Source organism: Geotrypetes seraphini, chromosome 2 (assembly GCF_902459505.1).
Source record: "Geotrypetes seraphini chromosome 2, aGeoSer1.1, whole genome shotgun sequence".
NCBI lineage: Eukaryota > Metazoa > Chordata > Amphibia > Gymnophiona > Dermophiidae > Geotrypetes > Geotrypetes seraphini.
This window is the reverse complement of record NC_047085.1, coordinates 290,627,439-290,648,694: the sequence shown is the minus strand read 5'-3', so window position 1 is coordinate 290,648,694 and position 21,256 is coordinate 290,627,439. Positions and strand designations below refer to the sequence as shown.

At 47.6% G+C, this 21,256-nt stretch overlaps 1 protein-coding gene across 3 annotated transcripts in view; it reads right to left on the bottom strand.

The window, feature by feature from the left end:
• Positions 1–21,256, bottom strand: part of MARCHF6 (membrane associated ring-CH-type finger 6) — a 590,605-nt gene that overhangs the window by 549,787 nt on the left and 19,562 nt on the right. For all 3 annotated transcript variants that reach the window (XM_033929823.1, XM_033929822.1, XM_033929821.1), the window contains exon 2: positions 6,788–6,884. In XM_033929823.1, coding sequence (XP_033785714.1) covers positions 6,788–6,884 — 97 coding nt within the window. The remainder of the gene's footprint in view (positions 1–6,787; positions 6,885–21,256) is intronic.

Sequence of the window (21,256 nt, the reverse complement as noted above, 5' to 3'; positions counted from 1 at the left end):
GAAAGGTCAATGACAGAGGGAAGCTTACAACTTGCCGCTCTTGCTTGCTTCGGGCCTTTCTCGCTGCCGGATACTGCCTACTTTCTGTTGCCGCGAAGGCAGGACCCAGCAATGAGGAAGGCCCGGAGCAAGCAAGAGCAGCAAGTTGTAAACTTCCCTCAGTCACTGACCTATGGGAGATAGGTCAGCGACAGAGGGAAACTTACAACTTGCCTTAGTCTGTCTGTAACAAATCTGCCGACGGGTGTTTGAGACGGGGGGGAGGGGGGATGAGAAGAGAAATGCTGCTGTACCCAATTGGGGGAGGGGGGAAGAGAAATGCTGCTGCACCCAATTTGGGGGAGGGGGAAGAGAAATGCTGCTGCACCCAATTGGGGGGGAAAGAGAAATGCTGCTGTACCCAATTGGGGAGGGGGAAGAGAAATGCTGCTACTGCACCCAATTGGGGAGAGAGAGGGAAGGAGGGAGAAGGAAGACCAGGAAAGTGAGAGGAAAGAGATGCCAAGACTTTGGGAGGGAGGGAAAGGAAAGCACAGTTACTTACCGTAACAGGTGTTATCCAGGGACAGCAGGCAGATATTCTTGACTGATGGGTGACGGCACCGACGGAGCCCCGGTACGGACACTTTTAGAGTGATTGCACTCTAAGAACTTGGAAAGTTCTGGTAGGCCGCACCGCGCACGCGCGAGTGCCTTCCCGCCCGACAGAGGCGCGCGGTCCCCAGTTATGATAAGCCAGCTAAGAAGCCAACCCGGGGAGGTGGGAGGGACGCAAGAATATCTGCCTGCTGTCCCTGGATAACACCTGTTACGGTAAGTAACTGTGCTTTATCCCAGGACAAGCAGGCAGCTATTCTTGACTGATGGGTGACCTCCAAGCTAACAAAAAGAGGGATGGAGGGAAGGTTGGCCATTAGGAAAACAAATTTTGCAAAACAGATTGGCCGAAGTGTCCATCCCGTCTGGAAAATGCGTCCAGACAATAATGAGATGTAAAAGTATGAACTGAGGACCAAGTGGCAGCCTTGCAGATTTCCTCAATGGGCGTGGACCGGAGGAAAGCTACAGACGCTGCCATAGCTCGGACCTTATGGGCTGTGACAGAACCTTCCAGTGTCAGTCCGGTCTGAGCATAACAGAATGAAATGCACGCTGCCAGCCAATTAGACAACGTACGTTTAGAAACAGGACGTCCTAATTTATTCGGATCAAAGGACAGAAAGAGCTGAGGAGCTGATCTGTGGGGTTTTGTACGCTCAAGATAGTAAGCGAGAGCCCTCTTACAGTCCAAAGTATGCAGAGCCTGTTCTCCAGAATGAGAATGAGGTTTTGGAAAGAAGACAGGCAGAACAATGGATTGGTTGAGATGGAAGTCGGAGACAACCTTAGGGAGAAACTTTGGATGTGTACGCAGGACCACCTTGTCATGATGAAAGACCGTAAAAGGTGGATCTGCAACTAGTGCATGTAGCTCACTGACCCTCCTGGCAGAGGTAAGGGCGATGAGGAAAAGTACCTTCCAAGTGAGAAACTTGAAAGTGGCAGTAGCCAAAGGTTCAAATGGAGGCTTCATTAAGACGGAAAGAACCACATTAAGATCCCAGATAACAGGAGGGGCTTTAAGAGGTGGTTTAACATTGAAAAGACCCCGCATGAACCTGGACACCAGGGGATGAGCTGAGAGGAGCTTTCCATAGACTGGCTCATGAAACGCCGCAATAGCACTTAAGTGGACTCTGACTGAAAAAGACTTGAGGCCAGAGTCAGACAAAGAAAGGAGATAATCCAACAAAGTCTCCACTGCAAGGGAAGAGGGATTATGTTGATGAAGGAAACACCAGGAAGAAAAACGTGTCCACTTCTGATGGTAACATTGCAGAGTGGCAGGTTTCCTGGAGGCATCCAGAATTGAACGAACAGGCTGAGATAAAAGTGTATCATGAGAAGTCAGCCCGAGAGATACCAAGCTGTCAGGTGCAGAGACTGGAGGTTGGGATGTAGAAGGGTCTCCTGCTGTTGTGTAAGCAGAGAAGGAAACAGTGGAAGAAGAAAAGGTTCCCTTGAACTGAGTTGAAGTAGAAGGGAGAACCAATGTTGCCTGGGCCACCTTGGAGCAATCAGAATCATGGTGGCTCGTTCCCTCTTGAGCTTGAACAAGGTTCTCAACATGAGAGGCAGAGGAAGGAAAGCATATAGAAACAGATTGGACCAGTCGAGGAGAAATGCATCCGCTGCTTGACGGTGAGGAGTGTAGAGTCTGGAGCAGAAGAGGGGCAGCTGGTGATTGTGAGGGGCTGCAAAGAGGTCTATCTGAGGAGTGCCCCACTGAGTTAAGATGGACTGCAGAGTGAGAGGATCGAGTGTCCACTCGTGAGGCTGGAGAACTCTGCTGAGCTTGTCCGCCAAGCAATTCTGTTCTCCCTGAATGTAGATAGCTTTCAGGAATAGATGGTGATTTTTGGCCCAAGTCCAGATCTTCTGGGCTTCCTGGCACAAGAGGCGAGAGCCCGTCCCACCCTGCTTGTTGATGTAGTACATCGCAACCTGATTGTCTGTGCACAGCAAGAGAACTTGAGGAAAGAGGAGATGTTGGAAGGCCTTGAGGGCATAAAACATCGCTCTGAGTTCCAGGAAATTGATGTGATGCCTCTTTTCCTGGGCTGTCCAAAGTCCCTGAGTTTGGAATTCGTTCAAATGAGCTCCCCAGGCATAAGGGGAGGCGTCGGTGGTGATAACCAGTTGATGGGGAGGTAGATGGAACAGAAGACCTCTGGATAGATTTGAGGATATCAACCACCATTGTAGAGACTGACGAAGAGATGATGTTACAGATATGTGTCGTGAGCAGGGATCCATCGCTTGGGACCACTGGTTGGCTAGGGTCCATTGAGGGGTGCGTAGGTGAAGACGTGCAAAAGGGGTGACATGAACTGTAGACGCCATGTGACCCAAGAGAACCATCATGCGCTTGGCAGAGATGGACGCCTGTAGAAGCACCTGTTGACATAGAAATTGAAGCATGAGAAGACGGTTGGGCGGTAGGAACGCTCTCATGAGAACTGTGTCTAAGACTGCTCCAATGAATTGAAGTCTCTGAGTGGGGATGAGATGAGATTTGGGTAGATTGATCTCGAATCCCAGCAAACGGAGAAACAGAATGGTCTGGTTGGTGGCCGTGAGAACTGTCTGAGGTGCATTGGCCTTGATCAACCAATCGTCTAGATCAGGAAACACCTGAAGGTGGTGGGTACGAAGAAAAGCAGCCACCACAATCAGGCATTTGGTGAACACTCTTGGAGAGGAGGCAAGACCCAAGGGCAGTACCTTGTACTGGTAGTGACAACGATTGATCATGAAGCGGAGATACTTCCTGGAGGCTAGATCGATCGGTATGTGAGTGTATGCTTCTTTGAGATCGAGGGAGCATAGCCAGTCGCCTTGATTGAGAAGGGGATAAAGAGTGGCCAGAGACAACATTTTGAATTTCTCTTTGACCAAGCATTTGTTGAGGTCCCGAAGATCTAGAATGGGTCTGAGATCTCCTGTTTTTTTGGGGACTAGGAAATAACATGAGTAGAATCCCTGCCCCTTTTGATCTAGAGGAACTTCCTCTATGGCATTCAAAAGGAGGAGGGATTGAACTTCCTGAAGAAGGAGGGAGGACTGAGGGGAGTTCAAAGCAGACTCTTTTGGAATACTTTGGCCCGGAAGAGTCTGAAAGTTGAGAGAGTAGCCGTGGCGGACGATGTTGAGGACCCACTGGTCCGAGGTGATGGATTCCCAACGGCTTATGAAAAGAGTAAGGCATCCTCCTATGGGCTGCGGAAGATGGGCAGCAGGATGGAGACCGGCTATGTCCTGGAGAACTAAGTCAAAAGGGTTGAGTGGATTTTTGTGAAGGGGGAGGCTTCACCTGTTGTTGCTGCTGTGCTGGTCTAGCAGCTGGCCTCTGTTGTTGCCGCTGACGTCTGGGTTGTTGCGGGGCTTGTGGCAAAGGACGAGCAACAAATCTACGTTGGTAGGCCGACTGCTGGCGAAAAGGCCTGGAAGGTGGGGTTTTCTTTTTGGTTTTGAGGAGAGTATCCCACCTAGTTTCATGTGCCGACAACTTTTGAGTGGTGGAGTCCATGGATTCTCCAAACAGCTCATCCCCCAGGCACGGTGCATTAGCCAGTCGATCTTGATGATTGACATCCAGTTCTGACACTCTGAGCCACGCCAGTCGACGCATAGCCACCGACATAGCTGTGGCCCGAGAGGTCAGCTCAAAGGTGTCATATATCGATCTGACCATGAACTTCCTAAGCTGCATGAAGTAGTGTGACGAAAAGCAGATTTTTTACGGTCAGGGAGGTACTTCTCAAAAGCAGTTAGATCTTGTCTTCTGAATCACCCCACAGATCAGGGTCTCGAATTTGAAAACTGTGTCGAGATTCCGGAGTGGAGGGATCTAGGTGTCGGGATTTGCGTACCGATTTTCCTGATCTCATAGAGACGGTACCGGGAGATTGCCGTTGCACCGGTGCCGACGTCTGAACAGCCTGATGCTGAGCAGTCGACTCCGGTGCTAGGACTGGCATGGAAGTAGACTGTGTCGGTGCCGACAAAGAGGAAGCCGAGAGCATGGGCTGTGGAACTATCGGCACCGATGGCTCAGACCGGACCGGTACCGGAAGGTTCGGTACCAGAAGTGCAGGAAGGAGTTGTTTTAACTGATTCTCCAATTGCACTTATAAGACGGCAGCAATGCGCTCGTCTAAAGAAGGCACCGGTACCGCTTTTCTTTTCTGCGGTACCTTGGGTGCCGCTCTACACTCCGAAGAGGAACCCGATGTCGAGGGGCTTACCTCTATCGGAGCGGAGCGCTTCCGTGGGCGCCTCGCGGTCGGCAGGATTGGGCTCTCTGCTACTTTGACTGGAGGACGCTCCAGCGGGGAAGGCTTCTTAGCCGGCTTACCTGACTGGTGCGACGCCGACGCGGCATCGACGAGATGGGTGCCGACTGCGTCGGGGTCGAAGTAGGGACCGGTGTCGCCGAGTCCGACATGTCGGTACCGAATAATAACCGTTGCTGAATTTGACGGTTTTTAAGGGTTCTTTTCTGGAGAGTGGCACAGCGTGTGCAGGTGGACGCCCGATGGTCAGGTCCGAGGCACTGTAAGCACCAGTTGTGCGGGTCAGAGTTAGAAATAGGCCTCGCGCACCGCTGGCACTTTTTAAAGCCGGGTTGGGGGGGCATGAACGTAAACACGGCTTCTGCCAAATCGAAGGCCGAGGCCTCGATGGTGGCAGTAGGCCCCGCCGGGGCGAAACGAAAAAATGAAAGAAAAACCAAAATTCGGTTTTTTGTTTTTTTTTTTACAAGGAAAATAAATAAAAAGAGGGAAACAATATTTCCCAAGGAGTTTACGCGAGCGGGAAGGCGAAAAAATTAGAAAAAAATTCAACAGCCGTTGAAACGTGCGTCTTCTTAGCTCCGCGGAAACTAGAAAACTGGGGACCGCGCGCCTCTGTCGGGCGGGAAGGCACTCGCGCGTGCGCGGTGCGGCCTACCAGAACTTTCCAAGTTCTTAGAGTGCAATCACTCTAAAAGTGTCCGTACCGGGGCTCCGTCGGTGCCGTCACCCATCAGTCAAGAATAGCTGCCTGCTTGTCCTGGGATAAAGGAGATACCAGACCATAGAGGGAGAGAGAGAGAGATGTCAGGGCATATGGAGGGGAAAAAAGGCAGATGCCAGACCAGGTGAAAGGAAGGAAGGAGGGAGAGAAAGGAAGAAGAGATGCCAGATAATGGAGTGGGAGGGAGAGGTGGAAGGAGAGGAGAGAGATGCCAGGACATGTGAAAGGGAAGAGAAACTAAGGAGACATAAAATGCCAGACCATAGGGAAAGGAAGGAGATGAGGTGCCAGAGCAAGGAGGGAGAGATAGAACAGAGATGCCAGGGCATGGGGGGAGGGAAGGAAAGGAAAGGAGATGCCAGAGCATAGGGGAAGGGGTAGAGACAAAAAAATGGAGACGGGGAGAGGGGGTGAAGCTGAAATGAATCATGTACAAAGGAGAGAAAGAGCACAGGATATACAGTTTATTGAAGGGACATAGAAAGAGGGAAGATGCATTTTTTCTGCGCATGTGCCCATTGCTGTCACCAGCGATGGGCAAATGCAAATTTAGCGAATCTTCACTGCTGTCCACCAACCTTATTTGCATGCGGGGTTTTTTGAAAATGTCTCACTTTTGTAGATTCGCTATCAAAACAGCTGCGTTAGCAAACCGTCGCTTTTTAACACGGGTTTTTGAAAATCCTACCCTGAGAGGCCCAGTAAAAGCAGTGTCTTGAATTCAACAGAAAAGTAATGTCTAAACTTGAGGACTGCAGTTCACAGATGATCCTTGGCCAACTTGAAAGACCTTGAGCTATTATGCTAAAAATAGGCATAAACCACACATCCTAGCATGTGAAGATGGTAGACACCTAGCCTCAACTCAAAAGGAGCTTTTACCAAGCATTCAGTCAAGGGGCGTGAACACACACACACAAAAATCAGTCTTGATCATGTAAGAAATATTCAAAAAATAATTAAGATTTGTTATTCTTTCACAATGAAATCTTAAGAGTATGTTGCACAGATCAGTTAAAAAAAACTCCTACTTTAAACAATACAATTGAAAATTAATTAAAAATCTGGAAGCATGTGAAGATTTACAAGGCACTATATAGATAAGCCAACACATATAAAAATATATTAAGGCTAAACCTGCATTATGTCCGTTTACTTCTTAACTTACCAATCTTGATGAATAAATTTAATACTGCCAGTGCACACACATGGATGATAGAGCGGCTTCTCTGGGGTTCCTTCAGACCGGCACACCCTGCATATGTCTGTGGGCCAAAAATAAATCAGATTAACTTTTAGCTACAATACAATAAGTAACCACACACAGAGTGACTCCTGAGATATAATGTGCAGTTGCTCTCCAGTTCTTGCCTCCTTTCCCTTTATACAATAACTTATCTGAAAACAAAACACAATGAAAAACATGCAGTAGCCATTACTAAATAAAGATTCACTAAGATAATTATCAACAATGTCTTGCCTCCCCTTTTTACCGTGTCAGCTATTTTTTCCTCCCATTTGCATCTTTGCTTTCCTGACTACATGACCACCCTCTCTTAACTTTTCCAGATATTTTTGCCTGTCTTCCTCTTTCTGCGATCTTTTGTGGTTTATGAAAGCTAAACTCCACACAAGTCACACTAATCATCACTCTATGGGGGAAGGCATCCTCCTCCACACAAGTCACACTAATCATCACTCTATGGGGGAAGGCATCCTCCTCCACAAAGGGTAAATGACGCAATCTCAAGAGACAAGCACGCGCTGCAAAGGAGGCTGCCGCCGCAGCCTTGATACCTGAAGAAGCCACCTCAAAAAGACTTGTCAAGAGAATGAGTCATCTTGGAGTCATTAAGAAGTACACCCCTCACCACTAGGGAGGACCTTGTGCCGGGTGATTTGTGCCATGGTGGAATCCACTTTTGGCTGCTCAAAACTGCTGAACAGCAGGAGTCAGTGGAGAAAGTGTAGCCATAACTTTAGAGTTGGAAAGAGCTTTCTGGAATTCCACTGGCCCATCACCAGGCTGAAAAGCTGTGAGTGGGACAGAAAAAAAGGAAGACAGCACATTAGAACAATCCATGACCAAACTGAGAGTCCAATTTAAGCCCTTTCATGGCATCAGAATGAAATGGTTGACAGAGACAGACCTAAAAGGTCTGCGGATGGTAGGGACCTCACCCAAATTTGGACACTTCAAGGTGACACTGACAAGTTCCTGCAAGGGTAGCAGCAGCAGCATCCAAGAGAGACAATGTATCAGGAGAGAGGATAGGCATAAAATCCACGCAACAACTAACACAATCGAGATCAGTTGTAGCCGGAGGAGAGGGCTCTCGCACAGGGACCTTCGGCACCAGAGTGACCAGCCTGGAAGAAGGCAATGTGCCTGCCGACTGCTTCAAATGAGCTGGGTCTGAAAAGCGCACTTTCCAAAAGAGCTGAAGGAAATCCAGGGGAAATGTACACCCTGTGGTCACTGCTGAATCCAGCCGAGGTGCCCACACCACGCCAAAAGAATCCCCAGACTCAGAACACAGATGTTTCATACATGCTGTCAACAGATTAGGGGCGACAAGTCCATCCCAATCGATTTGCAACATAATTGAGGGGTATTGAGGCAGAAATCAAGCTTTGAAAAAAAAAAAAAAGAAATGATTAAAATCCAAGTTGGTCACCACCAGCAAATGAGTGCCCAAAAATGCAAAAATAACAAAAATCCAAAAATAAAAAATACTGATTTGGGGTTTTGGGAGGTGGGAGACCTGAATCCTACCCTCAGAAACTCTGAAAAAAAAGAGTTTACCAGAGTCCCACAGACCACCCCCGAAGCTCCCATAGGAAATAATAGAGGTGTACTTACAGTCTGTGAAGTGCCTGCCTGCTTGCCAGCTCTGTTACACTGCAGCTGAAAGGAGGAAAAGGATTTTCTGCCTCAGAAACTGCTCCTCCAAATGACCAAACTTGAAGATCTTCAGATTGCCAGTCAGATGGACGTCAGTCAGATGTAACCAATGCCCCCATGGAAACTCTCTACATGACCAGGGGCAGGAAACACAACGTGCACCCTGAAACCCAGAGGGATATTTTACTCAGGACACATACAGTCTGCGCTTAAACCTGAGAGCAAGGGCAAGCAAACTCCCTGGAGAATGGACCCCAAGTCCGAGAAGGGTGGCACAAGCAGACTAGGCTGCCTCTACAAATCCATCGAAGTTTCTCTGTGAAGCAGCAGTCCAGCTCTGCAGGACTGCATCCTTTCCTCCAGCAGAGGACACCACATGGGGTCTCATGGCACTGAAGCCGCTGGAAAAAAAAACCTACTTTTAAGCTAAAAAAATAAGAAAAAGATGCAGATAAGATCAGAAGACTTCTGCATGGATTGCTCTAACTCACTCTCTAAGGTAAGAGGAGCACATGCTCAGAAAAGTGTTTGGATTTCTGCAACTCCAGGATGAAGGAATTGAACACCTAGAGCAGCGATGGCGAACCTATGGCACGCGTGCCAACTGTGGTACGTGAAGGCCTTGCAGCTGGCACGCGCAGGGCCGCCATCAGGGCAGTACTACCAGGGGGTGCACAGGAGAGAGAGCTGAACGGGGACGATGGGGGACCCGCGGGGTTAAATATAACTCGAGCCGCGAGGCTCGTCTTCTACTCCGACTGCCCTGCCGCTCACACATCCGATCGGAAATCTTCCCCGACGTCAGCACTGACGTCGGAGGGAGGGCTTAAGCAAAGCCCACCCTCTGACGTCAGCGCTGACGTCGGGGAAGATTTCCGATCGGCTATGTGTGCGTGGCGGGACAGGCAGGAAATAGAAGACAAGCCTACGCGGCTCGAGCTACATTTTGCTGAGAAAGTTGCTAAGATGGGCTGGGAGACAAACGGGGAACACAAAAGGGGGAGGGAGTGCGTTTTGGACACAAGGCATGAACTTGGGAGAAAGGAAGGGAGGGAAAGAGATGCTGAGGTGGGGGAGGGAATGGGTTTATGGACACAGAAGGCATGAACTTGGGAGAGAGGAAGGGAGGGAAAGAGATGCTGAGGTGGTGGATGGAATGGGTTTTTGGACACAGAAAGCATGAACTTGGGAGAGAGGAAAGGAGGGAAAGAGATGCTGAGGTGGGGGAGGGAATGGGTTTTTGCACACAGAAGGCATGGACTTGGGAGAGAGGAAGGGAGGGAAAGAGATGCTGAGGTGGGGGAGGGAATGGGTTTTTGGACACAGAAGGCATGAACTTGGGAGAGAGGAAGGGAGGGAAAGAGATGCTGAGGTGGGGAGGGAATGGGTTTTTGGACACAGAAGGCAAGTACTTGGGAGAGAGGAAGGGAGGGAAAGATATGCTGTGGTGGGGGATGGAATGGGTTTTTGGACACAGAAAGCATGAACTTGGGAGAGAGGAAAGGAGGGAAAGAGATGCTGAGGTGGGGGAGGGGAGGGAATGAGTTTTTGCACACAGAAGGCATGAACTTGGGAGAGAGGAAGGGAGGGAAAGAGATGCTGAGGTGGGGGAGGGAATGGGTTTTTGGACACAAAAGGCATGAACTTGGGAGAGAGGAAGGGAGGGAAAGAGATGCTGAGGTGGGGGATGGAATGGGTTTTTGGACACAGAAAGCATGAACTTGGGAGAGAGGAAAGGAGGGAAAGAGATGCTGAGGTGGGGGAGGGAATGGGTTTTTGGACACAAGGCATGGACTTGGGAGAGAGGAAGGGAGGGAAATAGATGCTGAGGTGGGGGAGGGAATGTGTTTTTGGACACAGAAGGCATGGACTTGGGAGAGAGGAAGGGAGGGAAAGAGATGCTGAGGTGGGGGAGGGAATGTGTTTTTGGACACAGAAGGCAAGGACTTGGGAGAGAGGAAGGGAGGGAAAGAGATGGTTGTGTACAAGGGGAATAGAAGAAAGGAGAATTTTTGGTCATAGGGAGGGATGAGGTACAGACAGTGGCATACCAAGGTGGGGGTGGGGGCGGTCTGCCCCGGTTTTACGCCCCAAGGGGGTGCACAGCTGGCCACCCTCCAGTGTTCTCCCTAAGCTGGCAAACTGCGTCTCTTTAGCCACTTGAGTGCCACCGCCGCCATTGGGAACAAGCCGGTGCCAAGTTCTCCCTGCTTTTCCCTGTGGGGCCGACCAACTCTCGCCACCCGCATCAATTCTGATGTCGGAGAGGACGTTCTGGGCCAGCCAATCGCTGCCTGGCTGGCCCAGAACGTCCTCTCCGATGTTAGAATTGACGTCAAGTGGCGAGAGTTGGTCGGCCCCGTGGGGAAGAGAAGCAGGGCAAACTCGGCGCCGGCCTGTTTCCGATAGCGGCAGTGGCAGCCTATTCCCCAGTGGCGGTGGCAGCATTTTCCCAATGGTGGTGGCATAGGGGAGGGCAAGGAGAAAGAAAGAAAGGGGGGGACAGGGAGCCAAAAAAAAAAAAAGAAAGAGGGCTGGGTGAAACAAAGAAAAATGGGGCATGGAGAGAGAGAGAAAGACAGACATACAGAATGAAAGGGTGTATGGAGAGAGAGAAAAAGAAAGAAGGGGGCAGGGTGAAACAAAGAAAAAGTTTGGGGAGGGAATGAGGTCTGGAGGAGAGAAAGCATACAGGAGGCTGAAAAAAGGGAAGAAATATTGGATGCACAGTCAGAAGAATAAAGTGCAACCAGAGACTGATGAAATTACCAAAGGTAGGAAAATGATTTTATTTTCAATTTAGTGATCAAAATGTGTCCGTTTTGAGAATTTATATATGCTGTCTATATTTTGCACTATGGCCCCCTTTTACTAAACCACAATAGCGTTTTTTAGCGCAGGGAGCCTATGAGCTTCAAGAGCAGCGTGGGGCATTCAGCGCAGGTCCCTGCGCTAAAAACCGCTATCGTGGTTTAGTAAAAAGGGAGGGGGAATATTTGTCTATTTTTGTATAGTTGTTACTGAGGTGACATTGCATAAAGTCATCTGCCTTGACCTCTTTGAAAACCCGTGGAATATAAATGATAATTAACATTTTCTCTGCGTACAGCGTGCTTTGTGTTTTTAAAATTTTATTGTTGGTAGATCATTTTGACTTGGCCACAAAGGTAAGGGGGAGGGAGGGGAGCTGCTGAAAGAGTCTACCTTGACGTGGTTGCAGGCTTACAAATCTTTTGGTCAAAGAGTGCGGCGACAGAGAAAAGTATGTGTGTATTCAGCCCATGAATGAAATCATTAAAACATTATAAATTGCCAATAAATTGAAATGAAAACCAAAGGATTGTGAATCAAATTGATTCGCTGACAATACAAAGATTCCAACCTTTAAAAATGATGTTACATAGTTCAGGCAACTTTATAAAGAGTTTTTAGATACTAAAATCTTGTTATTAAGGTTTAATTGACGTGCTGGCACTTTGAGGAAATTCTTTGGTTTTGTGCAGCAGTTTGGGCACTCGGGCTCAAAAAGGTTAGCCATCACTGACCTAGAGTATGGAATCCAGAAGGAACATAACAGAATTTCTTCAGCTATTCAGGAAACCTTAATTTGTCTGTCTGAGAAAATTAAATCCTTGATTTTCTTTCACATTTCTGCGGAAGTTTCTTCCACAGGCCATCCAGTGTGAAGGTCATTTTCAATGGACTCTCTACCCCACAAACTGCTTGCTCCAAAATTTTACTTTGTAGGATGATGGTGCAGATTCACCATAAACTGCAGTCATGCATTCACAGATCTCCTTTGGCTTTTTTCCCCTTCTTTTGTGAGAAATTTTATCACTGAACAGTGCTCCAAATCTAGCTTCTTACTTGATTTGCACAAGGACTCTCCCGACATCCTGTCTCTTGAAATGTTAAGACTCGCCTACTACAGGCAAGGGTCTAAATTCGAACATTAACATGCTTTTTCCTCACTAAGAAATCTAATCAGTTGTTTTGAGTAAAAAAAATTTATATATTCTACCATCAAAGGAAATTAAACACATACAAAACCTTAACAAAAAAGGAAACACCCAGAATCAAGACCCTGGGTTTCAACCTTAAAAGCTCTTGACACTGCTTTTGGGATTCCCTAGATAAAAATCAGGAAAAAAAATTATTTTTGATCCCAAAAACATCTCATTCATACAGCAGAAATACAAATGAAAAACAGTATTTCAATCAGGTTCCAGTGCAAAAGTTGTGATCAGGGTACTTCTTTGAGTGATAAGTTCCAATGAAGATTCCAGAAACTCACTTAGTTTTAAAGTTGCACCCTCTCTTCACTGTTGAGAAACTGATTGATTTGCCTCAGTTGATCAATAAACATAAAATGCATTAACTATAGGAGGCAAAGTATCTGAAGACATTTTCAATATTTCAACTAGATATTTCTTTTTGTTTTAATTTATTTATTTATCATTTTCAAGTTTACAAATCAAGTATCACTTGTACAGGAAAAATAAAGATAAGCCAATCTAATATAATAAAGCACGCATGCGCACTCCCACATGCGTGCTCCCGTTTTCCGTGCGCTGTAGGGCACCACAGGTAGGAGTGCGCACGCGCGAGAATCCCCCAAGGCAGATGTTGGCCGCCGCGGCTGTCAGCGGCTGCGGAGGAAGATGGCTGAAGCCTGGCTTCCCAAACACAAGAGGACGCGAAAGAAAGTGGCAGCGAGCCACAGTGTCTCCAGCGACCGTGTCCCTGCCTCTCTGTTTCTGGGCTGTGCTGGGAAAGGATGGGCTGAGGACAGGGCTAGAAGAGGAAAGAGAAGCGCCTGATCCGGCAATTAACTCAACTGCTGAGGAAACTGCTCCCTCTAGCTGATGGAGAAGCCAGGGAGCCAGAAAGAAAGGTGGGGGGACCAGGGGGGGGATGATACAGAGGATAAGAGAGAAAGAAAAAAAAGAGACTGAATTGACGGATAAGAAGGGAAATTAAGATACAGAGGAAGGGATAGAGAAAATATTGTAATCACATCACATGTCATATTGTATTAATAGTTGGGAGGAGGGTAGGAGAAAATGATTGTTTTATGTATTATTTGTGTAGTTAATAGTGCGTTTTATGCAGTATTTTATATTCAATTAATTGTATTGCACTGCCAAAGTTTGGAAATAGGGACGGTAAAAGGGGAAATGGGAGCCTGAATATGGGTAGGTAAAAGGAAGGGAGAGGGGTTACTGCTGGACAGGGGGAGCAGGGAAGGGGTACTACTAGACAGGGGGGAAGTAAAAGGAAGGGAGAAAGGCTACTGCTGGACAGGGGGAGCAGGGAAGGGGTACTGCTGGACATGGGAGGTAAAAGGAAGGGAGAAGAAACAGAAAAACAGACAGGGGGCCAGGAAGAGAGACAGAGACAGACAGAAAGAAAGAAAGGGGGCAGGGAGAAAGACAGAAAGAAACGCCTCAGCGCCCCATTGTGCTAAAAGTCTACATATCTATTCTAGCACCCCGTTAATGTAATGGGCTTAAACACTAGTAATGTAATAAAAGGAAAAATGATGTTCTTACCTGTTAATTTTCTTTCCCTTAGACGCAGCAGATGAATCCAGAGACCAATAGGATAGCTCACATCTACCAGCAGGCGGAGATAGAGAAACTGATTAACAGGTGGTCCTATTGGCTGGCACTCCTCCTGTCTCATCAGTATACCTCCTTGCCCAAGCACACGTAACCAGCAATAGGCATAGCATGTAAAAAACTTCTTTCCCATAACAAATCTCAAAATGCAATAATACAGAAAACAACCTGCCATAATAACAAACATAGAAACATAGAAGATGACGGCAGAAAAGGGCTACAGCCCATCAAGTCTGCCCACTCTGCTTACCCACCCCCTGTCTATGCCCTAATGACCCAATTTCCTTATCATGACCCTCATAGGGATCCCACATGGGTATCCCATTTATTCTTAAAGTCTGGCACGCTGTCTGCCTCGATCACCTGCACTGGAAGCTTGTTCCAATGATCAACCACTCTCTCTGTGAAGAAATACTTTCTGGTGTCGCCATGAAATTTTCCGCCCCTGAGTTTGAGCGGGTGCCCTCTTGTGGCCGAGGGTCCCTTGAGAAAGAAAATATCATCTTCCACTTCGACACGTCCCGTGAGGTACTTAAATGTTTTGATCATGTCTCCCCTCTTCCTACGTTCCTCAAGAGTGTAGAGCTGCAATTTGTTCAGTCTCTCTTCGTACGAGAGACCCTTGAGCCCCGAGATCATCCTGGTGGCCGTCCGTTGAACCGATTCAATTCTGCGCACATCTTTACTGTAATGTGGCCTCCAGAATTGCACACAGTACTCCAGATGAGGTCTCACCATGGCCCTGTACAACGGCATTATGACTTCAGGCTTTCGGCTGACGAAACTTCTATTGATACAACCCAATATCTGCCTTGCCTTAGATGAAGCCTTCTCCACTTGATTGGCAGTTTTCATGTCTGCACTGATGATTACTCCTAAATCTCGTTCTGCTGAAGTCCTAGTTAAAGTTTCTCTGTTCAAGAAGTACGTCCTGCATGGATTTCCGCTTCCGAGGTGCATGACCTTACATTTCTTAGCATTGAAGCCTAGCTGCCAGGTTGAGGACCAACTTTCCAATGTAAGCAGGTCCTGTGCCATATAATTCTGTAAACTGCATTCACTTACTATATTACATAGTTTGACGTCATCGGCGAATAGTGTTATTTTACCTTGAAGCCCTTGAGTCAGATCCCCTATGAATATGTTGAAAAGGAGTGGACCCAGGACCGAGCCCTGCGGCACTCCACTGGTCACCTCCGATGTTTTAGAGAGGGTACCATTAACCACCACCCTCTGAAGTCTGCCACTCAGCCAATCATTGACCCATGCAGTTAGTGTCTCTCCTAACCCCATCGATTCCATCTTGCTTAGCAGCCTGCAGTGTGGGACACTGTCAAAAGCTTTCCTGAAGTCCAGGTACACGACGTCCAAAGACTCTCCCAAGTCCAACTTTCTTGTTACCCAGTCAAAGAAGCTGATGAGATTGGATTGGCAGGACCTACCCTTGGTGAATCCATGCTGACTGGGATCCCGAAGATTCCCTTCATTCAAGATCGTGTCCAATTTGCTTTTAATTAGTGTTTCCATGAGTTTGCACACTATTGATGTGAGACTCACCGGTCTATAATTCGCAGCCTCTGCCCTGCAACCCTTTTTATGCAGAGGAACGACATTAGCTAATTTCCAGTCCAGGGGAACTTTCCCCTTACTTAGGGAGAGATTGAATAGCTCAGCCAACGGTTTCGCCAGGACATCGCTCAATTCTCTGAGCATTCTTGGGTGCAAATTGTCTGGTCCCATGGCTTTGTTCACCTTGAGTCTTGCCAGTTCACTGTAAACTTCACCTAGTGTGAACTCAAAATTCTGAAACGGGTCTTCTGTGCTTTGTGTTGCCTTCAACTGGGGACCGTGTCCCGGTGCCTCACAGGTGAAGACTGAGCAGAAGTATTCATTCAGTAGTTCGGCTTTATCGGAATCTGCTTCCACGTAACTTCCGTCCGGTCTTCTAAGGCGTACTATCCCGCCTGTGTTCCTTTTTCTGTCACTAATATACCTGAAGAAGGATTTGTCCCCCTTTTTAATGTTTTTTGCCAGAATTTCTTCCACTCGAAGTTTTGCCTCCCTAACTGTCATTTTGACCGCTGTAGACCTGGTCCTATATTCTACTTTTGCCTCTCTTTTCTCCGTGCGCTTGTAGGAGAGAAACGCTTTTTTCTTCTCCTTAATGAGGTGCGAGATCTCCGCGGTGAACCATTGGGGTTTATTGTTTCTTTGTCGTTTATTTACTGATTTTATGAAGCGGCTAGTTGCTTCATGTATGGTTGATTTCAGTGTTAACCACTTAGCTTCTACATCATCGGTCTCCGCAACAAACTGCGAAAGTTGCAAAAGAAAAAACCGAGAGACAATATCCAGAAAGGGTGGGGCTCTGGATTCATCTGCTGCGTCTAAGGGAAAGAAAATTAACAGGTAAGAACATAATTTTTCCTTCCCTAGCAACAGCAGCAGATGAATCCAGAGACCAATGGGATGTAGCAAAGCAATCCTCAATCTGGGTGGGAAGCAAACGCCGCCTCCGCAACAACCGAAGCACAAAACGCCCCTACCGCATGCGCCCCCACATCCAAACAGAAATGCGGAAAGAAACACTCTCGGAAGACCAATTAGCCGCGAGACAAATCTCCTCCAAGGAAAAAACCTCTGGGCCGAGCCCAAGAAGTAGCCATCGCTCCAGCGGAATGGTCATGAAGTTCTTTCGCCAACTGCTTCCCTGCCAGCAAGCAAGCAGAAAGAATGTCCTCCTGGACCCATTGAACGATGGAGGCTTCGGATGCCGCCAAACGTTTGAGGCGTCCCTTGAAGAATACAAAAAGGAGATATAAACAACTAAAAGTCGTTAGAAACCGAGCTCACAGAGAACGCTACGTACATATCAAAAAATGCAGTGAATAAAAGCACTGCTCCCCATTTCTCCTCCCAGGAAGAAGGAAGGAAAAGCGAGCATGACATAAAAGAAAGGATGACACCCCCCTAGAAAGAAATAATGGTACCATCCGAACTGATACCCCATATTTCGGAAATCAGAAATAGGAATCCCCGTTGAACAAGGTCTGCAACATAGAAAACTGCAGAGCTGAAGCCATGGCCACAAGAAACCCCATGTTCAACGGCACAGTCCTTTAGAGTCCCAAAAGACAAGGATGAAATGAAGCCTTCGGTAAACTGAGAAGAAGTACGTGAAGATTGTACTCCAAACCGGGCTTTCTAAGAGGCGCATGAATATACCGCACTCTGTTTAGGACCTGAACTGCATGAAGCTGAGAAGTAAGCGAAGAGCAATATACCTAGCCCTTGTAACAAGCCAAGAATGGCACTAGAAGCTGAAGGAAATTGAACGCTAAGCCCTCGGCAATACACCTGTGCCAAAAAGGAACTCTGGAGTGGTTCAAACGTTAAGAAGCACCCAAGAAAGGAAAAACCTCCAAAAGGAAGCAGAAGCCACAGGAGAAGACGTCCGTAGCACCTGGATAAGAGAAGAAACAACCTGCTTCGCATAACCCTTACACGTCAGCCAAGATTTTTCAGAAAACTAGGTCGTAATACTAAAGTAGTACAAATATCAATGTTGATCGGACACTAAGCGAGCAAAGCCGGAGATACCAGGAAACTTCTTAGTCCGGCTGTCAAAAGACTCATCAAATCCGCAAAGTAAGGATGGCGCTGCCAATCCAGAGATTCTACAAATACTGTGCCCGGAAAGCGAGCTCGAGATGGCAAATCCAAGTCATGATCAGCCAGCGGAAAACACTGAAAAAGAGAAGGCAGAAGCGAGAAAGGAGCCAAGCAGCTACCCCCTCTAACTCCCACTCCCTGGGCCCGCCGAAGAAGCTAGGAAGCTTAGAATTGAGAGACGAGGCCATGAGGTCTAGGTCAAGCAGATCTCACGTCCATAAAAAGAGCTAGAACGCTTGAGCCACAAATCTCAATATCCAGGATGCAGAAGATTACACTATTACTAACATGCACACTTTCCAGAGCGTACACAGCGCTGTACACTGTAACATACAAGAAATGGGCCATGCTCAGATTCCGCGGAGAGAAAGTCTATCCAAACTCTTATCCTGATCCATAAAAGGATCTGCCAACAGAAGAAGAAGATGAGAGTCCACCCATTGAAGCAGAACAACTTCACCTGCCAATGAGTACAACACCTACTGCCCAAGCAGTAGAGAAATACCCCCATCCTAATACTGACCAAAAGGACCCTCAGCAGCAATCCGGAAGAATGATCTGAAGCTCCAGAAAGGTAGCCTGACCCTGCTCAAGAGCAGAAGAATGAACAAGTACTGAGTCGCCTCTGAAGACCAGACTCCAGGAGCTGAGGATGAAAGCCACGGAGCCCCCCAACCCGACAGCCCGGGATGGTCGGTGGTCATGAGATAGTCCAGCAAAGACCGAGGCATGCCTTGAAAAGAGAAATCGCGCTGAGCCACCAAATCATACAGAGTGATGCAGGAGGAGCATACCAAATAATTGGTGCCCTGAGATACCGGGAACCACCGGAACAAAAGCGACTGCTGTAGCGTAAGAAGGGGAAAGCAAGCCGAAGTCCCCAGTGGAGTCAGCAATATGGATCCCAGAAACTGTACAGAATCCCATACTCTTGGTCATGGTAAGCGAAGAAGAATACCAATCTGAGACCGAGACCCCACGCCCAAGTCTCCGGAAAGAAACACATGTCTCTCCTATATGAATAAAAACATCACCCCAATATACCTATAAATAATACAGGAGAAAAGAGCGCTGTGCAAATTCAAAGATGCACGTGTAAAGAACTGAGGAAAAGATATCACCCTTTTCGTGTCAGTCAAATGGCCCGACTGGAAGTCGTCCGAATCAAGCAGGCAGTCAAGAAGAAATTAGATGAATCGCCTGGTAGCGCCAAAACGGTACCACCGCCCACATCACCTAAAACGTTCGTGAAGCCTTGGGTAGGCGAAATGGCATGTGCCAAAACCGAAAGCGCCGCTCCAAGAGAGGCAGGCAAACCAAGTGCCGATTCGGAGTCCATAGAGAAAATGTAACTTTACTCCCAGGTTGTCTGCAGAAATGTGTAACCCCGAGAAACTAATTCAGCAGAATGGGATCCAGCCTGCCCAATGGCCCCGTCTCGGGCACCTTGCAGTAAGTGGAACAACGTCCCTTAGTTCCTGAAGAACTACAAGAACTGTCCTGAGGACCAGTAACACTGAAAAGGGAAACACAAAACATAGAGACTACAAGAACGAACTGGAAACCTGAGGAGGATGCAAAGATGCAAGCATCCTGAAAAATATTCACAGCCCCCTGACCTGACATTATAGTGTCTTCTCCCTCATGAGAAAGCCTGAAGAGTCATTGGAAGAAGTCAAGATCCCCTCAGAATGAAGTGCAGAAGGTCAGGGAATGGCAGGATGAGACTGTAGGATCTGCAAGAAGAGTCTCCTAGGAAAAATCAAGTTTCACAATGTAAAGAGGAATATACTGGAACCATGAAAACAGTACTAACCCCATGCAACATGAGTGAAATACGTATGTCCTTTAAAGTGAATACGTACTAGACTCAATCAAGGTGTTGCATCTACCGCCCTGTGGAAAACAACAGCATCCTTACAGGTAGCAAACAAAGCTCACATCGCTAATGAGAGCTTCAGGGATGAGGCTAACAGCCACATAGTGCGTGATCCTCCGCGGGTTTGATAGAATAGGTCCATCAAATTATAGATCAATTGCTTCTATCCCATTATACGTCAAAATAATAGAAGGTCTAGTAGCACAACAACTCTCCAAGTACCTAAAAGTCCACAACATTCTCCATCCATCTCAATCCGGATTTAGAACTAATCACAGCACAGAAACTCTACTGGTATCTCTACTAGACATAGCCCGACAACACCTCAGCCTAGGAAACAGGTTACTAATCATCCAACTCGATCTCTCAGCAGCATTCGATCTTGTGGACCATCCCATATTACTCCAGACACTAGACGCAATAGGAATCTCAGGTAAAGTTCACAACTGGTTCCAAGGATTCCTTAAAACAAGATCTTACAGAGTAAAGGCAAATGATCTTATATCCGAACCATGGTCAAACCCCTGTGGAGTACCATAAGGATCTCCCCTCTCACCCATACTATTCAACCTCTTCATAGCCTCCCTAGGCACAACACTAGACGCCCTAAATATAACATTCAGCTACGCGGACGACATAACCATCCTCCTCCCCTTCGATATCCAAGATCCTATCTCCACTGGACGCCTGATAACAACACTAGAAACAGTAGAAAAATGGATGACGAACCACAAGTTGAAGCTGAACTCTGACAAAACTAAATTCCTGCTACTAGAGAAGGACAAAAAAACATCCATAACAGAACTGGAAGTAAATACAATCAAGTACCCATTACAGAACTCCCTCAAAATTCTAGGAATACAATTAGATAGATGCTGCACTATGCAGACACAAATCCACAAAATCATCCAAAAAGCATTCTTCACAATGCGAAACTTAAGAAAAATAAGAAAATTCTTTAACAAAGATCAATACAGGATCATTGTCCAATCGCTTGTACTTAGTATTGTAGACCACAGTTCTTCAACCGCCGGTCCGTGGAACGGTGCCGGTCCGCAGAAAATTCCTGCCGGTCCGCACAGGGCCGGCAAGATGGACGTTGTTAAATGTCCTGCCCTGGTGGTTTTCGCGGGAATCTTCTGTTCCTCCCAGCCTCGGGCGATCAAGACAGGCTGCCGACGTCAGGCATTCCCTCTGAGTCTCGCCTATGCGGAAACAGGAAGTTGAAACAAAATAGGCGGGACTCAGAGAGGAAAGATCCCGACGTCTGCAGCCTGTCTTGATCGCTGCCCCTGCCGAGTCGCTGAAGAGGGCTGCGGGGAAGCTGCAAGTAGAAGGGAGATGGTCAGCGTGCGCGGTGGGGGGCAGCGTGTGGATTGGGGCCATCAGCAGTGTCTGTGCTGAAAGTCTGCCCACGTGCAGAATGCAGCGGATAGGGGCCTCCGGCTCGTCTTGGGCGGCAGGGCCTGCGGTGCAAAGCTGTTTTTGCCGGCTTGGGGGGGGTGTCACGAATGTGCAGGGAGCCTTCAACAGTGGCTGTCTCCTCTCCTAGCAGCTCTA